Genomic DNA, 18,507 nt, shown 5'->3' with positions numbered 1-18,507 from the left:
AAAGTCACCCGGTGCTTCCACAGCCTTTGCCGAGCACGTGCACACAGGGTGGCTTTGTGGAGCATCTCCGGAGAGGCTGGAAGCCTTGGCTGAGATGGTCTCAGGCGCGGGTCTATGCTGATTCCTTTGGAAGCAACGCAGGAGTAACGGCTGCTGATCATTAGCGTTGGGTGCTGTCCGGGCCAGACTCTCATATACTGACTCCTTTCTTTAAAGCCACCTCAAGGGTTGAGTTGTCCTTATCATCTTCCTTCTCAGATGAGGAGCTGAGGCTTAGGGAGGCCAAGGAGCTCGCCCAGGACCCCAGGCTCCCGTTCTCACGGGCTGGTCCACATGGAGAAGTCTCAGTTCCTTGTGAACTGTCACTGACAGACGTTTACATCTCATGTTCTAAGGGGAGGGAGTTGTTGTGCGACGGCCTAAGATTTTGTCGAGCAGGTTCAGCGTTGGCCCCCTTGGCCCCTCCTCGGTGACTCTGCCCCGTTACGCCTGCAGCAGCTTTCAGCTCCGCCCAACCCTTCGCTCAGCTCTTTCCCCTTTTCCTTTCGGACTCGCTCTCTATGTACACAATGCAGTTTCTGAGGAGCCTAGAAATTGGGGGCGGGAAAAGCAGTTCCTCCCCAAAGTCACCTCTCTTCTTCCATCTGCTGCCCCGGACTCTCCTCCTCGCAGCCCCTGCCCAGGCGCGCTCAGGCTACAGGGACTTCCTGGCGCTCTGGATGCCTGCAGCTTCGGGCCCCCCTCTGACTTTGTTCTCTCTTGTTCTAGTTTCAGAGCATCTCTTTACGGAAGATCCAGTTTAACTTCCCCTATTTCCGAAGTGACAGGTACGGAAAGGTTGGAAATTGGGGGTTTTTGTGGAAAAAACAAGCCATTCAGGTACTGCCACTGAGACCCTATGCTTGCTCTAATCCGGCTCGCACTCTCCCCTGCTGGGCGGGCTGCGTGCAAAACTCGACCGTCCAGAAGGAGGTGGGCTTCGAGTTATTCTTCTGAAGATTGGGAGCACAAGGTCCAAGCAGGCATCGTGGCTTCCATTTTGTCATAACGTAGGGCCTAGAAGCATCTCAGACAACAGAGAATGTGGTCCAAGATCAAACATACAACCGGGAAAGTCCACAGGCACATTATCAGGAGTGGAGTTCATTTGCTTGGTCAGCCGCACCTCGGGGTTGGAAGGCTTCTTCTGGGCACTCCTCAGCCCGTGGGATTGGCGTGTGTTACTGACCTGCACGCCTGGCCAGGCCCTTGCAGTCGGGCCCAGGGGCCGGGTTGCGGGCCACCTTCTCGCCTCGGCGTTCCTGCCGGTCACAGCCACACTTGTACGTTTCCTCTGGTGCTGAGCTTTCTGCAAGGAAGGTCTGATGAGCCAGTGGCTCAGCGGTGACCCCAGAACCCTCCAGTCTGCCTCCTGAGAATCCATGTTCCGAGTCGACGGCTGGCAGAGCTCCTCCTGGGGAGGGCGTTTGGCGTGTAGGTGAACCGCGCTGGCTGTGAGTCGCCTCTCCAGACACCTGCCCTTCACGAGCCCTGACTGTTCGTGGGTCTCGAGAGGTTAAAATGTCAGTGCCTGAGGAAGTGAAAAATTGCCGTTCGCAGCCTGAGGGCTGTTTCTCAGAGAAACCGTCTCTCTTTTCTCTCCTCAGAGACAAGCGGGATTTTGTATCAGCAGGGGCGGCCGCCGGAGTCGCTGCAGCTTTCGGAGCCCCCATTGGGGGCACCTTGTTCAGTCTGGAGGAGGGCTCATCCTTCTGGAACCAAGGGCTCACGTGGAAAGTGGTGAGGAAGACCTTCCCCTGAACTTAACCACACCCACCAAATTTAAACTGGACACTTCTTACCCGTTACATTTACCAGTAGTTTTTTTTTTTTTCCTCTTTTACTGTTTACCAGAGTCATACTTTAAATACAGTTACAAATGTCTGGAAATAACGGGAGCAGGAAAGGTATACCATGCAAACACTGACCAAAATAAGGCTGGTGTAGTAGTTTCTTAATGTTAAAGGAGACTTTGAGACAAAGGGAATTACCAAAGTGAATGAGGGACGTTTCGCGGTGATAAAAGGCTTGATTTAATCCATAGTTTTAGTTAACCTGTGCTTCTGATGAGACCAAAAGAGTTCACGTAACTGGAAACTCCTTTGCTCTAGACACCATAACCTCCAAAGTGTGGACTTTTCTGTACTTCCCATATTAACACCCTTCCCATCCTTAGTCAAGCTGCTGTTATTCTCTCCTGACGAACCATCCGACCCGATAGGTGAGACCGGCTGTGGTCCTGATGTGAACCCCCGGCTCCTCCCTCAGGGGAGCACGTTCTTCCTCTGGTGTTTACTGTTCCTTTTTTGGCACAGGGTCTGGTGCATAATAGGCTGTAAATAAATAGTCCTTCACAAAAGGCTGAGTGAAAACTCCTAATAGCCTGATTTCCAACTTCTCACACTTGTGGTGTATCTACTACTGTGGTTACCAGAGCCCTGTGTCCAGACCTGGAGTTGGCAGGTCTCTGTGTGGAGCAGGAGGTTTATGGGGACATGTCTGGGAGGAAGTAGGACCTGTCGCTATTGAGTGTTCTTGTGTTTTCACCTGTCCCCTAGCTCTTTTGCTCCATGTCTGCCACCTTCACCCTCAACTTCTTCCGTTCTGGGATTCAGTTTGGAAGTTGGGGTTCCTTCCAGCTCCCTGGATTGCTGAACTTTGGCGAGTTTAAGGTACGTTTTGTCCTTGCCCCCCCCATTTCTTTCTTGACCCGTGAAAATTGCTCTTAAGTACCAGAGAGAAGCTGTCAGAAGGGTAGGTGCGTCTCTGCTCCTGTGTCTCCCGCCTGCCCTGTGCTCAGCGTGGGCGGGATTCCAGCACTGCCTCGGCTCTCGAAGGGAGAAGGCAGGATCGCTTCTCGTCTCTGTCTTTTTCTGCTCCTGTCCCTTCCTGTTCTCATGGGCACTCTGGTTTTTCTCTCTCCCTCCCTCGCCCCTTCTCTCAGTGCTCTGACTCTGATAAAAAATGTCATCTCTGGACAGCTATGGACTTGGGTTTCTTCGTCGTGATGGGGGTCGTTGGGGGCCTCCTGGGAGCCACATTCAACTGTCTGAACAAGAGGCTTGCAAAGTACCGTATGCGAAACGTGCACCCGAAACCTAAGCTCGTCAGGTACCCGCGCAGTCACCTCCCCTCCTGCCGTGGCCCCCCAGGCCCCGTGTGCACCGGGCCAGCTCTCCCGGGGAATGGACCCCACTTCCCCCACCAGCTTTCAGGTCATGTCTAAGACTGAAAATGGAAATGTGTTTGTCAGACAGGCCAAAAGACTGAGGCCGAGCTTAATTTATATCAGAGCCGCCGGCTCAGTCCCAGCCTCTCTGGACTTGGCCACCAGGACACATGACAGAGTCAGCATTGGCCCCGCCAAGGGGTGCATTCTCACGAGACTCTCGCCCCAGGACTTAAAATGGAAGGCCTTTCATTCCTCGGGAGAGAGATGATGTGGCCGCAGCAGCCCACGTTACTGGCTACCCACTTTTTACATGCAAATTGCTGGAACGCAGCAGCAAGTCACTGATAAATTCTGCATACGGGCTTACAGCAGGGGCTGCTGTGCATGCTCTTGGGGGAAAGGAGGGTTGGGGGTAGTCAGTTTTTGAGTTCCCAGGACCAGGTGACTTTTTATCCACAGTAACGGCTGCGCTTTGCCTCCTAGAGTCTTGGAGAGCCTCTTGGTGTCTCTGGTGACCACCGTGGTAGTGTTTGTGGCCTCCATGGTGTTAGGAGAATGCCGACAGATGTCTTCCGCAAGTCAAGTCGGTAATGACTCCTTCCCACTCCAGGTAACCCTGGTGCAGCTGCTACCTGTGTCCTATACCCGCGAAGCAGAAGAATCCGGAAATGTATGGCCTGCCTCAGTTTAGAGCTAATAGATGTGTTGGGTTCATTGTTCCACACCTGATTCAGATTTCCCGGAGCGGGGCGGGCGTTGTAGTAGTCTTTTTACCTAAGAGAGGATGTGCACCAAACTTTCTCACTTTTGTGAACAGTCCTGGCTCTCATAGAGGGGACTCCTCTCCCTCTCTCTCTCTCCACCGCCCCCCCCGTCCCCCTCCCTCCTTCCTTCCCTCCCTCTCTCTCTTTGTTGAACAAAACTAATTGGAAACAGACGTGCAGGATGCTGACTGTCTGCTTCTCCTCCGAGCCTCAGTTTACTCTTCGATCCCCCACCCCGAAAGGTGCCCGCCACCCTCACCCTCGGGATGTGAGAGGCACCCCTCAGACGGGAGAAAGGAATGCCTGCCTCAGGGCGCACAGTGGTCCTGGCTCTTCCTGCATCTTCTAGTTTTTCTGGGTTTAGGTCATTTACTGGCATGCCTCCTCTTTGCATTTCTTCTTTTCCTTTCCTAGGAGTATGTGACGTTTTCTAGCACCTTTCCCCTAAAGAGCCGGTTGAGTGAGGTAGGCATTGGAGCTTACTGTAGTACCCTGTGTTTTTCGGTCCAGTCTGGTGGGTCTGAGAGCTGGCCTCTAGGGTGGAGGCTGGAGGTTCTCTAAGTACATGTCTTGTTGCCCCCGAGGAGCCACTCGAGTCCCTCAGAGCCCCTTTGGGCTTTTGTCTTGAGTGGCTGCCTCTTCCATGTCCCCAGGGACAGTCAGTGAACGGCTAGAATGTATTAGGTCAGAGGTCAGCAAACTGCGGTCCATGGGCCAAATCTGGCCCTTGACAACTGCTCGTTTTTGTGTAGCCCCCAAGCTAAGAATGGTTTTTACATTTTTAAAGCAGTTGGGGGGAAAAAAAAAAAAAAGAAGAAGAAGAAGAAGAACATGTGACAGAGACTGTATGTGACCTGCACAGCCTAAAATATTAACTGTCTGGCTCTTCACAGGAAGTTTGTTGGTCCCTGTTACTGGCTATTCCCCAAGGCCACCTCGTTACCAGACCAATATTTTCCAAAGTGTGTTCTAAGGAACATTGGTACACGTGATTCAAGAGCAAACAAATGGAAAAGGATTCTGTGGTCAGATGGGTTAACCAGAGCTGAGTAGGTTTCTTTAATACAGGACTTCTCAGGGCCTTTCAAGTTCCAGTAAGTGTTAGGAAGGTTTGGAATGTTTGTTGTGTGCCAGGTGTTCTACTTAGCACTGTACATCCGTGACCTCACTTAGTCCTTACCACTGCCACATTGGCTAGTGTTGTCCCCATTTTACAGATGAGAAAACTGAGGCAAACTGAGGCCTTGCCTGAGATCACCCAGCTAGTAATATATAGCATGAGGTGGGTATTATTCCCATTTCATAGATGAGGAAACGGAAGCTTCACAAAATGAAAGACCTTTCCCAAGGTCACTAGAGGGTGGCAGCGTGAGAGTCATATCCGCCTGATCATGGAGCCTGTTCTCTGCTTTTCACAGATACACCGATTTCCAGCAAGTGCTGTGATACTTCTGTATGCGTTTGACCACAGGACTCTTTCCAGAGCACCTTCAGGACTAGGTTCCTCCAGACATAGTTTGGGAAACACTGCATGTGCTGGTGATTAAGCTGTCGCCTCAGCTTGTCCCCCCTTCACTGTTCTGCACACGCATCTCCTTTGCCAGCTTCTCCCCACCAGGTTCTGCCGATAGGGGGCGCTCTCCTGTCTCCTACAGCAGCCTTCATCCGGCCGTGTCGCCCAGCCAGGTCTACCTGGTAGGGTTATACAAACCCATCACCTAGTATTGTTACAGGGTCCACATAAGGGCATCTTTACAGTGTCATTAATATCGATAGAATGGAATCCAGAAGTCTGTCCGCTTAGTCAACTTTGCAAGAAACACTCTCTAATTGTTTGCCCAGTGATAGGTGTGAGCTCTGCCCCCTGTGCTACTTGTACATCGCCAACCAGAAAACAGATACCCTCGCCCTGTAATGAGTCCAGCAGTACCCAGATCTCATCTGCTGACACAAAGCGATGAAGAGAAATAATCTCTTCTCCCAGCTTGGGTTTTGTTCAGCCAGGTGGGAGAGGCAGCCAGGAGCGCAGCATCTGCATCGGGCCTCGTGTACGTGGGTTTTCTTCTGCAGCAAACTCGGGTAGAGGCTTTTTCCATTTGGGACAAAGTTGGGGCCTTAGGTCAGGCCGTGCCCTGGACTCTCCTCCGCAGACGCCTGTCCACCCCCGGCCTCTTGTCAGCCCCCTGCCTCGTCCTCCACCATCCGTGGTGCTCTGGGGCCACGCTTCCCTCACTACCACTGACAAAATTAGCCCCGGGAGAGGAGGCAGAGCCAGACCGTGGTGAACCCTAAGTGCAGTTACATTTTTGCTACGAATGTGCATGAACAGGCCCCTCCTGATTCTTTCTTTCTTTCTCAAAACGCAAGGAATATACCGTATCACGGTTGGCTGCTTTTGGGGATCGGTCTTTTTTCTGCTGCCTGTTTCATTTACGGGTAAAGCTTGCAAACCAGACTTTTTCGACCTCGCTGGAGACATCCCACTTGAAGTCTCAAATACCCTACGCAGGGGCCCTTATTTGACTTTTTGATTCCTTTTTTCTTAGGTCACATCGGAAGAAGTGAATTCCAGCATCAAGACCTTCTTTTGTCCCAATGAGACCTACAATGACATGGCCACACTCTTTTTCAACCCCCAGGAGTCTGGCATCCTTCAGCTTTTCCACCAGGATAGTGAGTGTCCGGGAGGGTGGGGTTTGGGGCAGGGAACAAACGGTTACTCCTCTTGTCAGACAGAGCCAGCCTTGCCCTTCATTCTGAGCGAGAGCGGGGCTTTTCATTGGTAATGCCAACCCGGACAAGACTGGGGTGTCTGCCTCCGGTGCTGGAGGTGAACCGGTCAGCACGCACAAGGACCCGGTGGGGGGCCAGCGCAGTCTGCTGGGCTTTGGCAGGCATCTTAACGGTTCTCAGGTCGGTCTGTTCTGGCCTTGCAGGTACTTTTAGCCCCGTCACTCTGGCGTTGTTCTTCGTCCTCTATTTCATGCTTGCGTGTTGGACCTACGGCATTTCTGTTCCAAGTGGCCTTTTTGTGCCTACTCTGCTATGTGGAGCTGCTTTTGGACGTTTAGTTGCCAACGTTCTCAAAAGGTAGTGTGTGTGTGTGTGTGTGTGTGTGTGTGTGCGCGCGCGCGTGCACCTGAGCGTGCACTTGGGTATGTATGCACGCGTGTGCAAATCATAACTCCCTCCCGCGCCCCCCATGCGGTTCTAAAGCACGTTCTTGGCTTCTTTCTTCACCAGCTACATTGGATTGGGCCATATCTACTCAGGGACCTTCGCCCTGATCGGTGCCGCGGCTTTCCTGGGGGGGGTCGTCCGCATGACCATCAGTCTCACGGTCATCCTGATTGAGTCTACCAATGAGATCACTTACGGCCTCCCCGTTATGATCACCCTGATGGTGAGCACGCCCCGCTTCTAGGCCTCCTCCCGGTTCAGGGCCAAGTTCCCCCACAGCAGCCTCTTTTCAAGTCTTTGCTTTGTGTTTCAGGTGGCCAAATGGACAGGGGACTTTTTCAATAAGGGCATTTATGACATCCACGTGGGCCTGCGAGGCGTGCCGCTTCTAGAGTGGGAGACAGAGGTGGAAATGGACAAGTAAGGCCGGGGTTTCTCTTCGTGTCCTGGTTCCAGAATTTGCAGACTGTAGGGCCCAGGAATGTTTGTATTAGGTAGGAAACTGTCATTCAGATTCTTGGGTTGGGAGAAGGTAAGTGACAACAGCAAGGTCCTTCCAACAGCAAGCACGCCTGTAGCCAAGTGTGTTCAGGATGGTGGAGCGGCCCCGTGCAGCTGGGGGCTGGGGCGGGCAGGGCCGCCTCGTGGATGGTTCGGCCGCTGTGGCATTCTGGTTAAATAGGAAGTGTTATGATTGAATGTTTAAATTTAGGGTACAAGCCCTGTGAGTGAGAACTAGCTGCCTCGTGTGTGCCCAGCGAGGTGTCGTCTTATCAGCAGTGATTCCTCTGGGCATAATCACCAGCTCAACCATCAGCCGACAGATGGTTCAGGCCTCCCACGTCTGGGGTCATGCGAGGCGCTTAAAGTCTAACGTAGGGGTCAGCCAACTTCTGGAAAGGGCCAGATAGTAAATATTTGCAGCTTTGCAGGCCATGTGCTCTCTGTCCTGCCGCTTTAGTGTAGAAGCAGCCGCAGACAGCATGTAAACGAGAGAGCACGACCAGATTGGACCTGTGGGTGATGGTTGCCGTCCCTGGTCTAGAGGGACGCCCAAACATGTCTATTTTAATTCCAGTATAATTAGCAGTTCAGTGGTGATACTGGCACGTGCCATGGGGTGCCAAACCCCTGAGCAAGTGGATGAGGTCTGTGGAGGGGGGACATTCATATTGAGCTGAGGGTCTTGGCCCACGCGTCTGACAGAGCAAGGAAGGGCATTCCAGGCACGGGGAACAGTATTGCGAAGGGGATGGAAGTACCGAGGAACGGGTTTGGTTTGTTCAAGGAACTGCTGGAGGTGGTTCAGAAAAGGGGCCCGGGTGGTCCAGGCAGTGCAGGAGAGGCAGCACAGCTCTGTCACGGCTTGCTCCCGGTGCCGTGGGCTCTGTCATGAGTCTGGACCGCCTCCTTCCCTCCCTCCCTCCCCCAGACTGCGAGCCAGCGACATCATGGAGCCCAACCTGACCTACGTCTACCCGCACACCCGCATCCAGTCTCTGGTCAGCATCTTGCGGACCACTGTCCACCACGCCTTCCCGGTGGTCACGGAGAACCGGGGCAACGAGAAGGAGTTCATGAAGGGCAACCAGCTCGTCAGCAACAACATCAAATACAAGGTAAAGGACACGGCCCCGGAGGAGAGGCGGGCGATGGACAAGTGGTTCCCTGCTGCTCACTGGGATCCCGTGCTTGTCACACCCCATAGATGGGGTGGCCCCGGTTGGCTCTTGTGAAAGTCAGCACTCTTTCCGTTGCACGCGACAGTGAGTGTGGACTGGCCAGCGAGTGTAGACGACGCAGTGAGTGAGGACCGTGTTAGGCCGTCAGGACGTGTGTTCTTTCCCACCCCAGCAAGCACGTGGATAGATCGTTGTTTTAAGCATCAGTCTTGAGTATTCAGTGCTGCTTGTATCGGGGAGGGTTCTGAGTTGCCAACAATGGACTTCGACCTACTTCAGAAAGAAAAAAGTCCATTGCAAACTGCAGGATAGACAGGAAAGCAGAAGCACCAGGAGCAGTGCCCTCTGGGCGAGCAGGTGGCTGGTGGCCGTACCAGGCGGCAGCTGCGCTGAGGGAAGAGTCCCGCTGCCTCATTTGGGTCACGAGCCCACCCGTGGCTTCAGAGGCTGGGGGGCACGTCAGTTGAGCGGACCGCCAAGACATGACGTAGGAGCATTGAGATGCTATCCCCAAATCTAAGGAATAGGGGTGTTGGGCTGGCAAAAACCTTGGGCTCCGAGAGGCTCCTTCGTATCACAAGCCCCTGAGCCGCTGTGAAAGTTTCTTGCAGTTCCGGTGTAGGCCTGTGCCTTTGACCCGCACTGTCACCCGCATCCTCACCTGAGCGGGTGCTGGTGCGCCCGTGCTAGCCGGCCGTCCTCGCCGCCCCTCCCACCCACAGAAGTGCAGCATCCTCACCCGCGCCGGCGAGCAGCGCAGACGGAGCCAGTCCATGAAGTCCTACCCGTCCAGCGAGCTGCGGAACGTGTGCGACGAGCACGTGACCTCCGAGGACCCGGGCGAGAAGGAGGACCTCCTGCAGCAGATGCTCGAGCGGAGGTGAGGGCGCGCGGCCGCCTGCGGGGCCGTCAGCCCCTCGCGTGCCCGCCGGGGCTGTCTGTGGGAATTGGGGGAGGGGCTCGGGGACGCGGACGGGAAGTGATCCTGCTGAGGGTGTCCTAGGCAGCGTCTGGTTTCTGTATAACAGATACACTCCCTACCCCAACCTATACCCTGACCAGTCCCCAAGCGAAGACTGGACCATGGAGGAGCGCTTCCGCCCACTGACCTTCCACGGCCTGATCCTGCGCTCACAGCTCGTCACCCTGCTCGTCCGAGGAGTTTGTTATTCCGAAAGCCAGTCGGTGAGCCTCCTTTCCTGTCCCCACCAGGAGTCTGGAAGGCACGAGGGGGACAGGAGCACAGTCCCTGCACCTGCCGTCCAGCGGCGTGTGTGGCCCCGTGGCCCCCGCGGCAGGCAGGGTCCCCGCGCTGAGACCGAGCAGGGCTGTGAGCTGCCCTCCGGTGCCTCTTCCCGCGGCCTCCTCGTCCGTTGCAAAGGGTCCTTCTGGCCGGTGGGCTCTTAATATAGTTCCTGCCTTTAATCTCTGCCGTGAGTGAACTGTGTTACACGTGTCGTCCAGAGAAATGCCCTTCTTCTCATCAATTCCCCTGTAGTTTTCTTTTTTCTCTTTGGTTTTTGTCGAGGGAGCAGGCATGGGTGGGCTGTGTTCAAAGTGGTCCCTATAGCGACCTGGGACACACTTCACCCCTTCAGATGGAGCCTGAAAAAGTCACCCAGAGGACTAGTTTCCAAACTGACTCCCCTGCTTTGGGTCTTGCCTGTGGGCAGCCAGCTGAGGTCACTTGTGGTCTCACTGGCCTGCAGAAGAGCAGCCCACATGGGCAGGACAGAAAAGGCCGTGGGTGGAGAGGCTCAGGCTCGGGGCTGTGGCCTGTGAGGAGGCCCAGCCCTGCTGGAACGGGGGAAAGGTCACGTGCGGAGCACAGGGGACGCGGAATTCGGAGGCATGAGTGGGCCAGAGTACACAGGGCCTTGCCTGCACACAGGGGCCGCCAGAGCTGGCCCGAGTCAGCGGTGGACGGGGAGGGCTGTGTGCGGAGGGGAGTTGAGGGGGGGAGAGCGCGGCAGAGTGGTGACGAGCACCCGTGCTTCGTGGGCCCCGCTGAGAGCTGGTAGTGGCGGCCCGGCCGCCCCGTGGCGGTCAGCCGCAGTGAGAGCTCAGGGAAAGTCCAGAAGACTCAGAGTGCAGGAGGGGTAGCAAAGCTGCCGTGCGAGGCTCCTGTGGCTGCCGCTTCCGGTCGCCGCAAACTGGGTGACTGCAGACAACAGCAGGGTGTTCTCGCAGAGCTCTCAGGCCACAGGGCAAGACGCAGGTGTCGGCAGAGCCGTGCGTCCTCCGGAGGCGCCTTCCTCACCTGTGGTGGGTGCCGGCACTCCTCGGCCTGCCTCGACTGGAGGCTCCCCACTCAACGTCCGCCTCCTCGTCACCCGCTCTCTCCCTGTGTGTCCTCTCCTCTCCTATAAGGACAGCAGTCATTGGGTTTAGAGCCCACCCTAATCCAGTATGACCTCATCTTAACTCGATTCCATCCACAAAGGCCTTGTTTCCAGTGAGGCCACGTTCACAGGTACCAGGCGTTAGGACTTGGACGTATCTTTTGGGGTGACACAAGTCACCCCACACAGCTACTATTAGTTAGTACTTTTCTCGTTGAAACTCTAGACTAGCTCAGGTCTGTTTTACAGATGAAGGGGAAGTTCAGAGAGATGAGGAGACTGGTGCAGGGAGACACAGCTATAGGAACTGGCAGAGTACTGGCTGTGGAGCGCCTGTTCTGGCCCCTGCTCTGCCCCGCCCCACCCTCAGACGCGGAAGGAGGGGTCCCTAAAGGTGACCCTGCCAGTTGCCGCGTTCGGTGCGAGGACTGTCTCGGTTGGGATTGCAGAGCGCCAGCCAGCCGCGCCTCTCCTACGCTGAGATGGCCGAGGATTACCCGCGGTACCCTGACATCCACGACCTGGACCTGACCCTGCTGAACCCGCGCATGATCGTGGTGAGAAGGGCTTCCCTTGGGGACGGGGCCAGGCACGGAGGCCGAGGGCCTGTCCTGCGTGGACCGCTGCTCGTCTGCACGGTTGGCATCTGATCCTGGGCGGGCAGGACAGGCCACAGGTCCCCTGTGTTGTCTCCTCTGCAGGACGTCACCCCGTACATGAACCCCGCGCCCTTCACTGTGTCCCCCAACACCCACGTCTCCCAAGTTTTCAACCTCTTCAGAACGATGGGCCTGCGGCACTTGCCCGTGGTGAATGCGGTGGGAGAGGTGAGCGTGAGGGCGCGTGTGCCTGCGGCCGCATCTTCTGCAAAGGACCCTCTAAGGGCAGTGCTGCCGGGGAGGCGGGGCCTCTCGCCCAGGAAGGAGTAGCAGAATCCCGCAGGGAGGCTTCTCAGACCCGACCTGCTCTGTGGCTCCGCACCGGGAGTGAGGGGCCCAGGGGTGCGGGGGTAGCTTCGGGAACCTCCCCCTTTGCCTCCAGGGTGTTTCTTCCACGCCATCTCCTGTGTGGCCGGCAGATGTCGCCAGCGTCTCACTGGTCTTCCCTTCTGAGGCCCAGAAACGCTTAGGGCCTTGTCTCTGTCCTGAAACCTTCCTCTTCACCCTTGACCTGATGGCGCCTCCTTGAGGAGGGGGGTCAGTTCCCCACCTGTTATGGGAATTTGTAGCAGTAAATTGAGGGAGTTTTCAGACAAAATACTTGGAGAGTTTTGAAAGGTAAAATACCTAGTAATTATTGTTACAGATTTTTCCATTGTTTTCTTTTTCTTCGAACTCCATTGTTTTTCTTATTCCACAAACATTGGTGTTTGTAGAAAAATATGAAAATATAGGTAGGCAGGAAAAAGAAATGCCGAACCCTTATCTCTGTAGAGGCAGCCATGTTAACTTTTCAAAGTATGTCTTGTTTTTTTCCTCGGTCTAGACATAGAGGTTTCATATGTCAAGGTTTAGTGAAGGTGTTAACACTATTTATCCAGTTTAATACCTTAATTTTTCAATTAATCTATAGGGAATGACTTTCCACAGCAGAAAGTGTTCACTTGGGCTACTTTGACAGCTCAAGAGCGTTCCGTCGCGCGGCAGTCCGGTCCCTTACGCAGTTGTCCTCTGTCGTACAATATCTAGTTACATTTTACCATAATGGTCACCTGTTTGAGGCTTTCGGTGAGTGTCGCCTCGTTGCCCTCCAGGAAGTGCCGCCCCTCCAAAGTGAGGGTCACGGCAGGACCTCCGACGGCACGGCGGGTCCTTAACGCGGGTTTGGTGGCAGGGAGTCAAATCGTGTTCCTTGGAACACAGCCGCGCTGACAGTTGTAACGCAGTTTATGGTGTGGGACGCCCACCGCAGGGACAGCTGAGAGTCACCGCGGTGACTGTGGAAAGTACCCGTTGAGGGAGGACTCTGGTCCTCTGGGCTCTCACGCCGTCCCTGGCTTGGCGGTGGCGGCCGGGTGTTCCCCACACAAAGCGGTTCTCTGGTTCTGCGGGGACCAGCTGGGCGTCCTCACCTCGGCTCAGCCCGGGCGCTGTCTGCTGGGGGCGGCGTCGGGCCCCCCGGATTACTGTTCATCACACCCGCCTCCCCCCCCCACTTCAGCTTTCAATGGAAAGTCCAAGTTGTCACCCGTGCTCCTGACTGACTGGCTGTAAATAGGAGGTTCCCATGAGCCCCTGCTCCCAGAACTCCGGAAGACAGTTACTTATATCCTTTTATAGTAAACAGTAATTTAGTAACCCCGGAACGGCCGGATGGAGGAGATACACCGGGCAAGGGGTGTGGGATGGGGAAGGGGTGCCGAGCTCTGCGTCCTCTCTGGCGCCACCTAGCACCTTACGTGGTCACCGGCCTGGACGTTCTCCAAACCCTGTAGTGCAGGGATTTTAATAGAGGCTTCATGACATAGGCATGATTGATTACATCATTGGCCACTGGTGGTCGATTGAACCTCCAGCCCTCCCCTCCCACAGCTAGCAGGGGTAGGAATGAAAGTTCCAATCCTACAGTCACACACTTGGTTCCCTGGGAGACCAGCCTCCATCCTTAAGGGCTTTCTAAAAGTTACTTCCTTAACATAAACTCTGGGGTGGTTGAACGGGGCTTGTTATGAATAATAAGACACCCTTATTACTCATCACTTAGGAAATGCCAAGAGTTTTAAGAGCTTTGTGCCAGGAACTAGGACAAAGTCCAAATAAGTGTTATTATAAATCCCAGTATCACAGTGACTCAGGTAGTTCTGAAAGATGGTATTTCTGAGCTGGAGCAGGGAGGGGTCACCGCCTCTCAGAAGCCTTCCCTGGGCTCTGCGTCTTGCCCACGCACACCAAGCAGGCTGGGCGTGGTGGCTGAGAAGCTAGAGAGCGTGGGCCCTGTTTAAAAAGACATTCACGTTCAGATTCTAGGCGGCCCGACTCAGACCTTCTGGAGCTCCGTTTGTCCCATTGGCCTCCAGCTTGTGCTCGCGAGTTGTCTCTTTATCTCGTGCCCATCTGGAAATTAGGTGGCCTTTGAAATGAGTGTCCTGATCACGTTGTCAGGCCTGTCCCCGTCCTTCCAGGACCTGATTCTGGCCCTGCCGCTTACTGAGACGGGCCGGGAAAGCTCTGTCCACTCCTGTCCCTCACGTTCTCGTCCCAGTGGGGTTCACTCTGCAGGTGACCTGGGTCTTCTTTCGCTTCGTCCTAGATCGTTGGGGTCATCACACGGCACAACCTGACACACGAGTTCCTGCAGGCACGGCTGCGGCAGCACTACCAGACCCTATGACGGCCTGGCTCGGCCTCGCCGCCACGTGCCGGCCCATCCTCCCCGGGAGCTGCAGCTCGGGCTCCGCCGCCATGGCTGGCCAGGGCTGTTCCCGGGCACGGAAGATTCCCAGTCGCCCGCTCGCTTGGAAAGCCTACAATCATCGAACACTTTGCCGTCAGAGCTCCCGGGGGCAGCGTCAAGCCATCAGAGTCTGGACTTGTGTGACCTCTCAGCCACTGTCTTCCCGTTTCCTGCCCCCTGCGCACCCCCATCCAGTGCCGGCACAGGCCCCGGCCCCTCCTCCCCGCTAGCACCAGGACCAGAGGGGAAGTCAGGCCTCACCCACTGGCGGGGGGGCCCTCGGAGCGGGTTCCCCACCGCCTCTTTGCTCCTTTCCTAGGGACCCAGCTGTTGCCTTAAAGCATCATGGGAGGGACCTTGACTGAGGCAAACACTGGGTGGAATGCCAGTTGCAGAATTCAGTCAATTACTAAATTGAGGAATTGGGCCCTGAGAAAACTACGCATGTTTCAGGGAGGCCCGCCTTCACTGGGACTCTTAAGTTGACATCTTCAGCAGTTCATTTTGAGGGAGTTCTGCTTCTGGATGTGAGCTGGTACTCTGGTCTCACCGCTGTGCTGTGAATCTAGAACCTTAGGAGCACAGAGCATTCACATCCCGCTAATAGTTCCTGAGCAGTAACTGACAGTAGGGTTAGATTTACATCTGCCCTAGTTTTGAGCATTTCGGCTTCCTTTCCATTTTCCAAATTACCCGTGGTCTCCGAGTGCCGCGTTTTTACCCTGGTCCTTTTCTTCTCCATGGAATTACTAAACTTCCCTGAAGTTTTTCCTGCATCTTCCTGGTGAAGCAACCCCAGCCCAGAGGATCTTGGCATCACCCCTAAAAGCAGGGCACCCCTAGATAAAACTGCTTCACTTGACTCTGGGCAACGGTGCAGTTATTCAGAAGATGGAAAGGAGTGAATCCTGAGCCAGGTCCGCTCACAGGTCCACGACGTGGCTTAAAAAGCCAGAGTGTGACGGTACAGCAGACGTTTATTCGAGGAAGAGGGTGTCTGCCCTTCACCACATCTCACTGGCCTCCTGCTGGCTGTCCCCAGCCCACTGAGGGGCTCGGCAGTGGGAACTTGAGGAGGGGTTAACAGTGGGGAGAGGGAGGTGCCTCCTGCCAGCACGTGCCCCGGGGGTTTTAACATCAAGCGGCTTCTCTTTCAGTGACTCAGTTTCCCTTTGGGCTGGTCGGTCCTCTCTGAACGGGCACCCAGAGGCATGTGCGCTCACTTTCCTCTTGTGCTCTCTCTACGTGTTTAGCAACATCTTAGGCCCATCATGCAGCCATGTGGCAGATGTGCTCAGAGAGTCAAGGTGGCGTTCATTTGCATTATGTTAGTTTTTTCTGTTGTTTTTTTTTTTTTTAATCATGGAATTTGCCTGAGGACGTCAGTGCCAGGCCTCAGCAACGCTGTTCTCTCCCCTCAGCCTCCCGACTTCTGTTGCCGCCTTTAAGCCTGGGGTGGGGGGTATCTGCCCGGCCTTGCTGCCTCAGGTCTTGGGCTCCACGCACTCTAGGGAACAACTCCGCCTACGCCGGGGGGTGTGGGGGTGTGGGGGGGTTGCATCAGCATCATTGCTAATGACTCTGGCCCCTCCGTTCCTCCATTTTCTAAATCTCTTTGACCAAAATTACTTCGACCTATAAAATTTTCAACTTCCTTGGGTGCACTTGACTTATGAAACTCCCAGTAAGTAGTTCGGGAAATCACAAGGACCAAAAGGGCAAGCCCTTCTAAGTGTGACTGCGTTCAACCCACTGCGCATTCGGACCTTGACTGCGTTATTTCTTCCTTTTATTGAGAAGGAAAGCAATGCCCGAGTCAGGCGAGGGGCATGACCGCCCATACCAGGAACCTGCTTTCCTCTTCCCTCTCCTTCCCTCTCCTTCCTTCGCCTGCAATTGGTAGGACTGAGGTCCTGCGTGAGGACCTCCCGCCTCCGGAGGGTGGGGTCACGGGCTGCTGGCCTCCAGGACCCCCTGGGTGAGTGGTGGTGGAATGTGTGCCTCCTGCACATCACGTTGTGTTTAAGTCACCAGATATTTTGTTCCCTTCGGTGTAGCTCAGAGATAGACGGCAGAGTGCAAACGCCTGCCTCCCCCAGAACGGACTGGACGGCTACCAAGGAGGACCCAAACCCTGCCCGTCTGGAAAGGCACGTTATTTCCTGTCCTCTCCTGGCATCTTGCCCTTTCCAGACAAGCCCAAAGACAAGCACGGCTCCACTTGTAACAAAATAACTGTAAGCCTCGCTCCTTTGATTTCTGTTAGTTAGAAATCTGCATGTCAACGTCCCGCCTGTGACCAGCCTGATCACCTCCCAGTGAACGTGGCACCTGGATAAACAGAAACCCTCGGGGGCTGGGGCTGGGGCTGGGGTTGGCCAGAGATGGTTTCCTGTTTCCCTGGCCGAGGTGAAGGGGGAGGGGGCCAAGAGTCCCCACCCGACTGGGGGACCCTTGTGCTCTGGGGCACGATTTGCCTGTGACCTTGTTTAACTAACAGTTCCGGACTGGAATGGACACTTGCATACTTGACCCAGCTGACCTTGTGACATTTCTGATGCAAAATCACGCACTGACACGGCCCTCGGGGGACAAGAAAGCCTCTGGAAAGGCCAGCAGCGCCCTCCCAGGCCTGCAGTATTGATGTGCAGTATTGCCCCCCGGCTCGTGGACCTTGGTCATTTCAACAGTAGCAGCTTCCTTCTTTCTGTTTGCACTGTTTGTTTATATGGTAACGTTAGCTAATCCTACTGTGTATATAAATTGTATTTTTTTTAATTTGTAAAATTCTATTTTTATTTGAACTCTTGGAACTTGGAAGTTCTCACTGTAACTGTAACCTTGTCAGAATAAAATGTCTTCATCTCCATCATCCTCTTGTCTCCACTGTGGACTTTCTTTAGAGTGGTACATACTTGGTTTTCATTTCACTCCCTCTCTCTCTCTAATATGTAAAAATTGCACAGCTGGGGAGGGGTTTTATAGCCTCAGGTCTTTTTCTATAGCTCTCCCAACGGGACTCTTCGTCCGCAGGGGGCCACTTACCACCCTAATATAAGAACCAGTTTAGTCCTGAGGATCTGAGCAAAAACCACCGGTGTCCCCCTCTCCTGTTCCCCCTTCACATCGACGCTGTTGGGCCTTGTTTGCAGGTCCTTTCCTCCTATAAAGCCACCTGTCCTTCCAGCCATTCCTTCCCTTTTCCAGCCGTCGGTGGAAAAGCCATTCGGCTCCTGTTGGTCTTGCGTTTAGGAAGCTGCCCCACACAGGCAGATTTCCCCGATGTCCAACCAGAACAAATGGACCTGGTGCTGGGCCTGAGGATGTTTAGCCCTTGCAGCCGGCTTCCGTCGCTGCCACCTGCCATGGCTCTTTGCTCACGTTTTGTTTTGCCGGAAACGTGATTTTCTTGCTCTCCAGTTGTTCTGCCTCGAGTTGCCACTCCACAGTGGCAAACGGTCCCAGTCGGCTCAGGTCCCTCCACCCATCCCCCCACTCCAGCCATCCCCCTCCAGCCATCCCCCCTCCACCCATCCCCCCTCCCACCCATCCCCCCTTCCACCCATCCCCCCACTCCAGCCATCCCCCTCCACCCATCCCCCCTCCACCCATCCCCCCTTCCACCCATCCCCCCTTCCAACCATCCCCCCACTCCAGCCATCCCCCTCCACCCATCCCCCCCTCCACCCATCCCCCCTCCACCCATCCCCCCTTCCACCATCCCCCCTTCCACCCATCCCCCCTCCACCCATCCCCCCTCCACCCATCCCCCCTCCACCCATCCCCCCTTCCACCCATCCCCCCTCCACCCATCCCCCCTCCACCCTTCCCCCTTTCCACCCATCCCCCCTTCCACCCATCCCCCCTCCACCCATCCCCCTCCACCCATCCCCCTTCCACCCACCCCCCCTCCCCCCTTCCCCCCTTCCACTTAT

The 18,507-nt window shown here is 55.2% G+C and overlaps 1 protein-coding gene across 6 annotated transcripts in view; it reads left to right on the top strand.

Annotated features, from left to right (window-relative positions):
* The window catches only part of CLCN6 (chloride voltage-gated channel 6), a 29,591-nt gene extending 12,147 nt beyond the window's left edge, over nt 1-17,444 (top strand). For 2 of the 6 annotated variants that reach the window (XM_059041777.2, XM_067017261.1), the window contains 15 exons: nt 769-827; nt 1,647-1,779; nt 2,598-2,711; nt 2,984-3,150; nt 3,695-3,821; nt 6,522-6,648; nt 6,912-7,065; nt 7,219-7,378; nt 7,469-7,575; nt 8,588-8,774; nt 9,560-9,717; nt 9,866-10,022; nt 11,629-11,736; nt 11,881-12,006; nt 14,429-17,444. In XM_059041777.2, coding sequence (XP_058897760.1) covers nt 769-827; nt 1,647-1,779; nt 2,598-2,711; nt 2,984-3,150; nt 3,695-3,821; nt 6,522-6,648; nt 6,912-7,065; nt 7,219-7,378; nt 7,469-7,575; nt 8,588-8,774; nt 9,560-9,717; nt 9,866-10,022; nt 11,629-11,736; nt 11,881-12,006; nt 14,429-14,509 — 1,965 coding nt within the window. In that variant the 3' untranslated portion in view covers nt 14,510-17,444. Of the gene's footprint in view, nt 1-768; nt 828-1,646; nt 1,780-2,597; nt 2,712-2,983; nt 3,151-3,694; nt 3,822-6,521; nt 6,649-6,911; nt 7,066-7,218; nt 7,379-7,468; nt 7,576-8,587; nt 8,775-9,559; nt 9,718-9,865; nt 10,023-11,428; nt 11,737-11,880; nt 12,007-14,428 lie in introns of all 6 variants that reach the window. The other 4 variants (XM_067017266.1, XM_067017272.1, XR_010837447.1 and 1 more) reach the window with 3 other exon arrangements.
* Nucleotides 17,445-18,507: the final 1,063 nt, after the last annotated feature.

The sequence above is a fragment of the Kogia breviceps genome, chromosome 1, assembly GCF_026419965.1.
Source record: "Kogia breviceps isolate mKogBre1 chromosome 1, mKogBre1 haplotype 1, whole genome shotgun sequence".
Classification (NCBI taxonomy): domain Eukaryota; kingdom Metazoa; phylum Chordata; class Mammalia; order Artiodactyla; family Physeteridae; genus Kogia; species Kogia breviceps.
The sequence above is the reverse complement of the archived record's forward strand: the minus strand, read 5'-3'. Positions and strand labels throughout refer to the sequence as shown.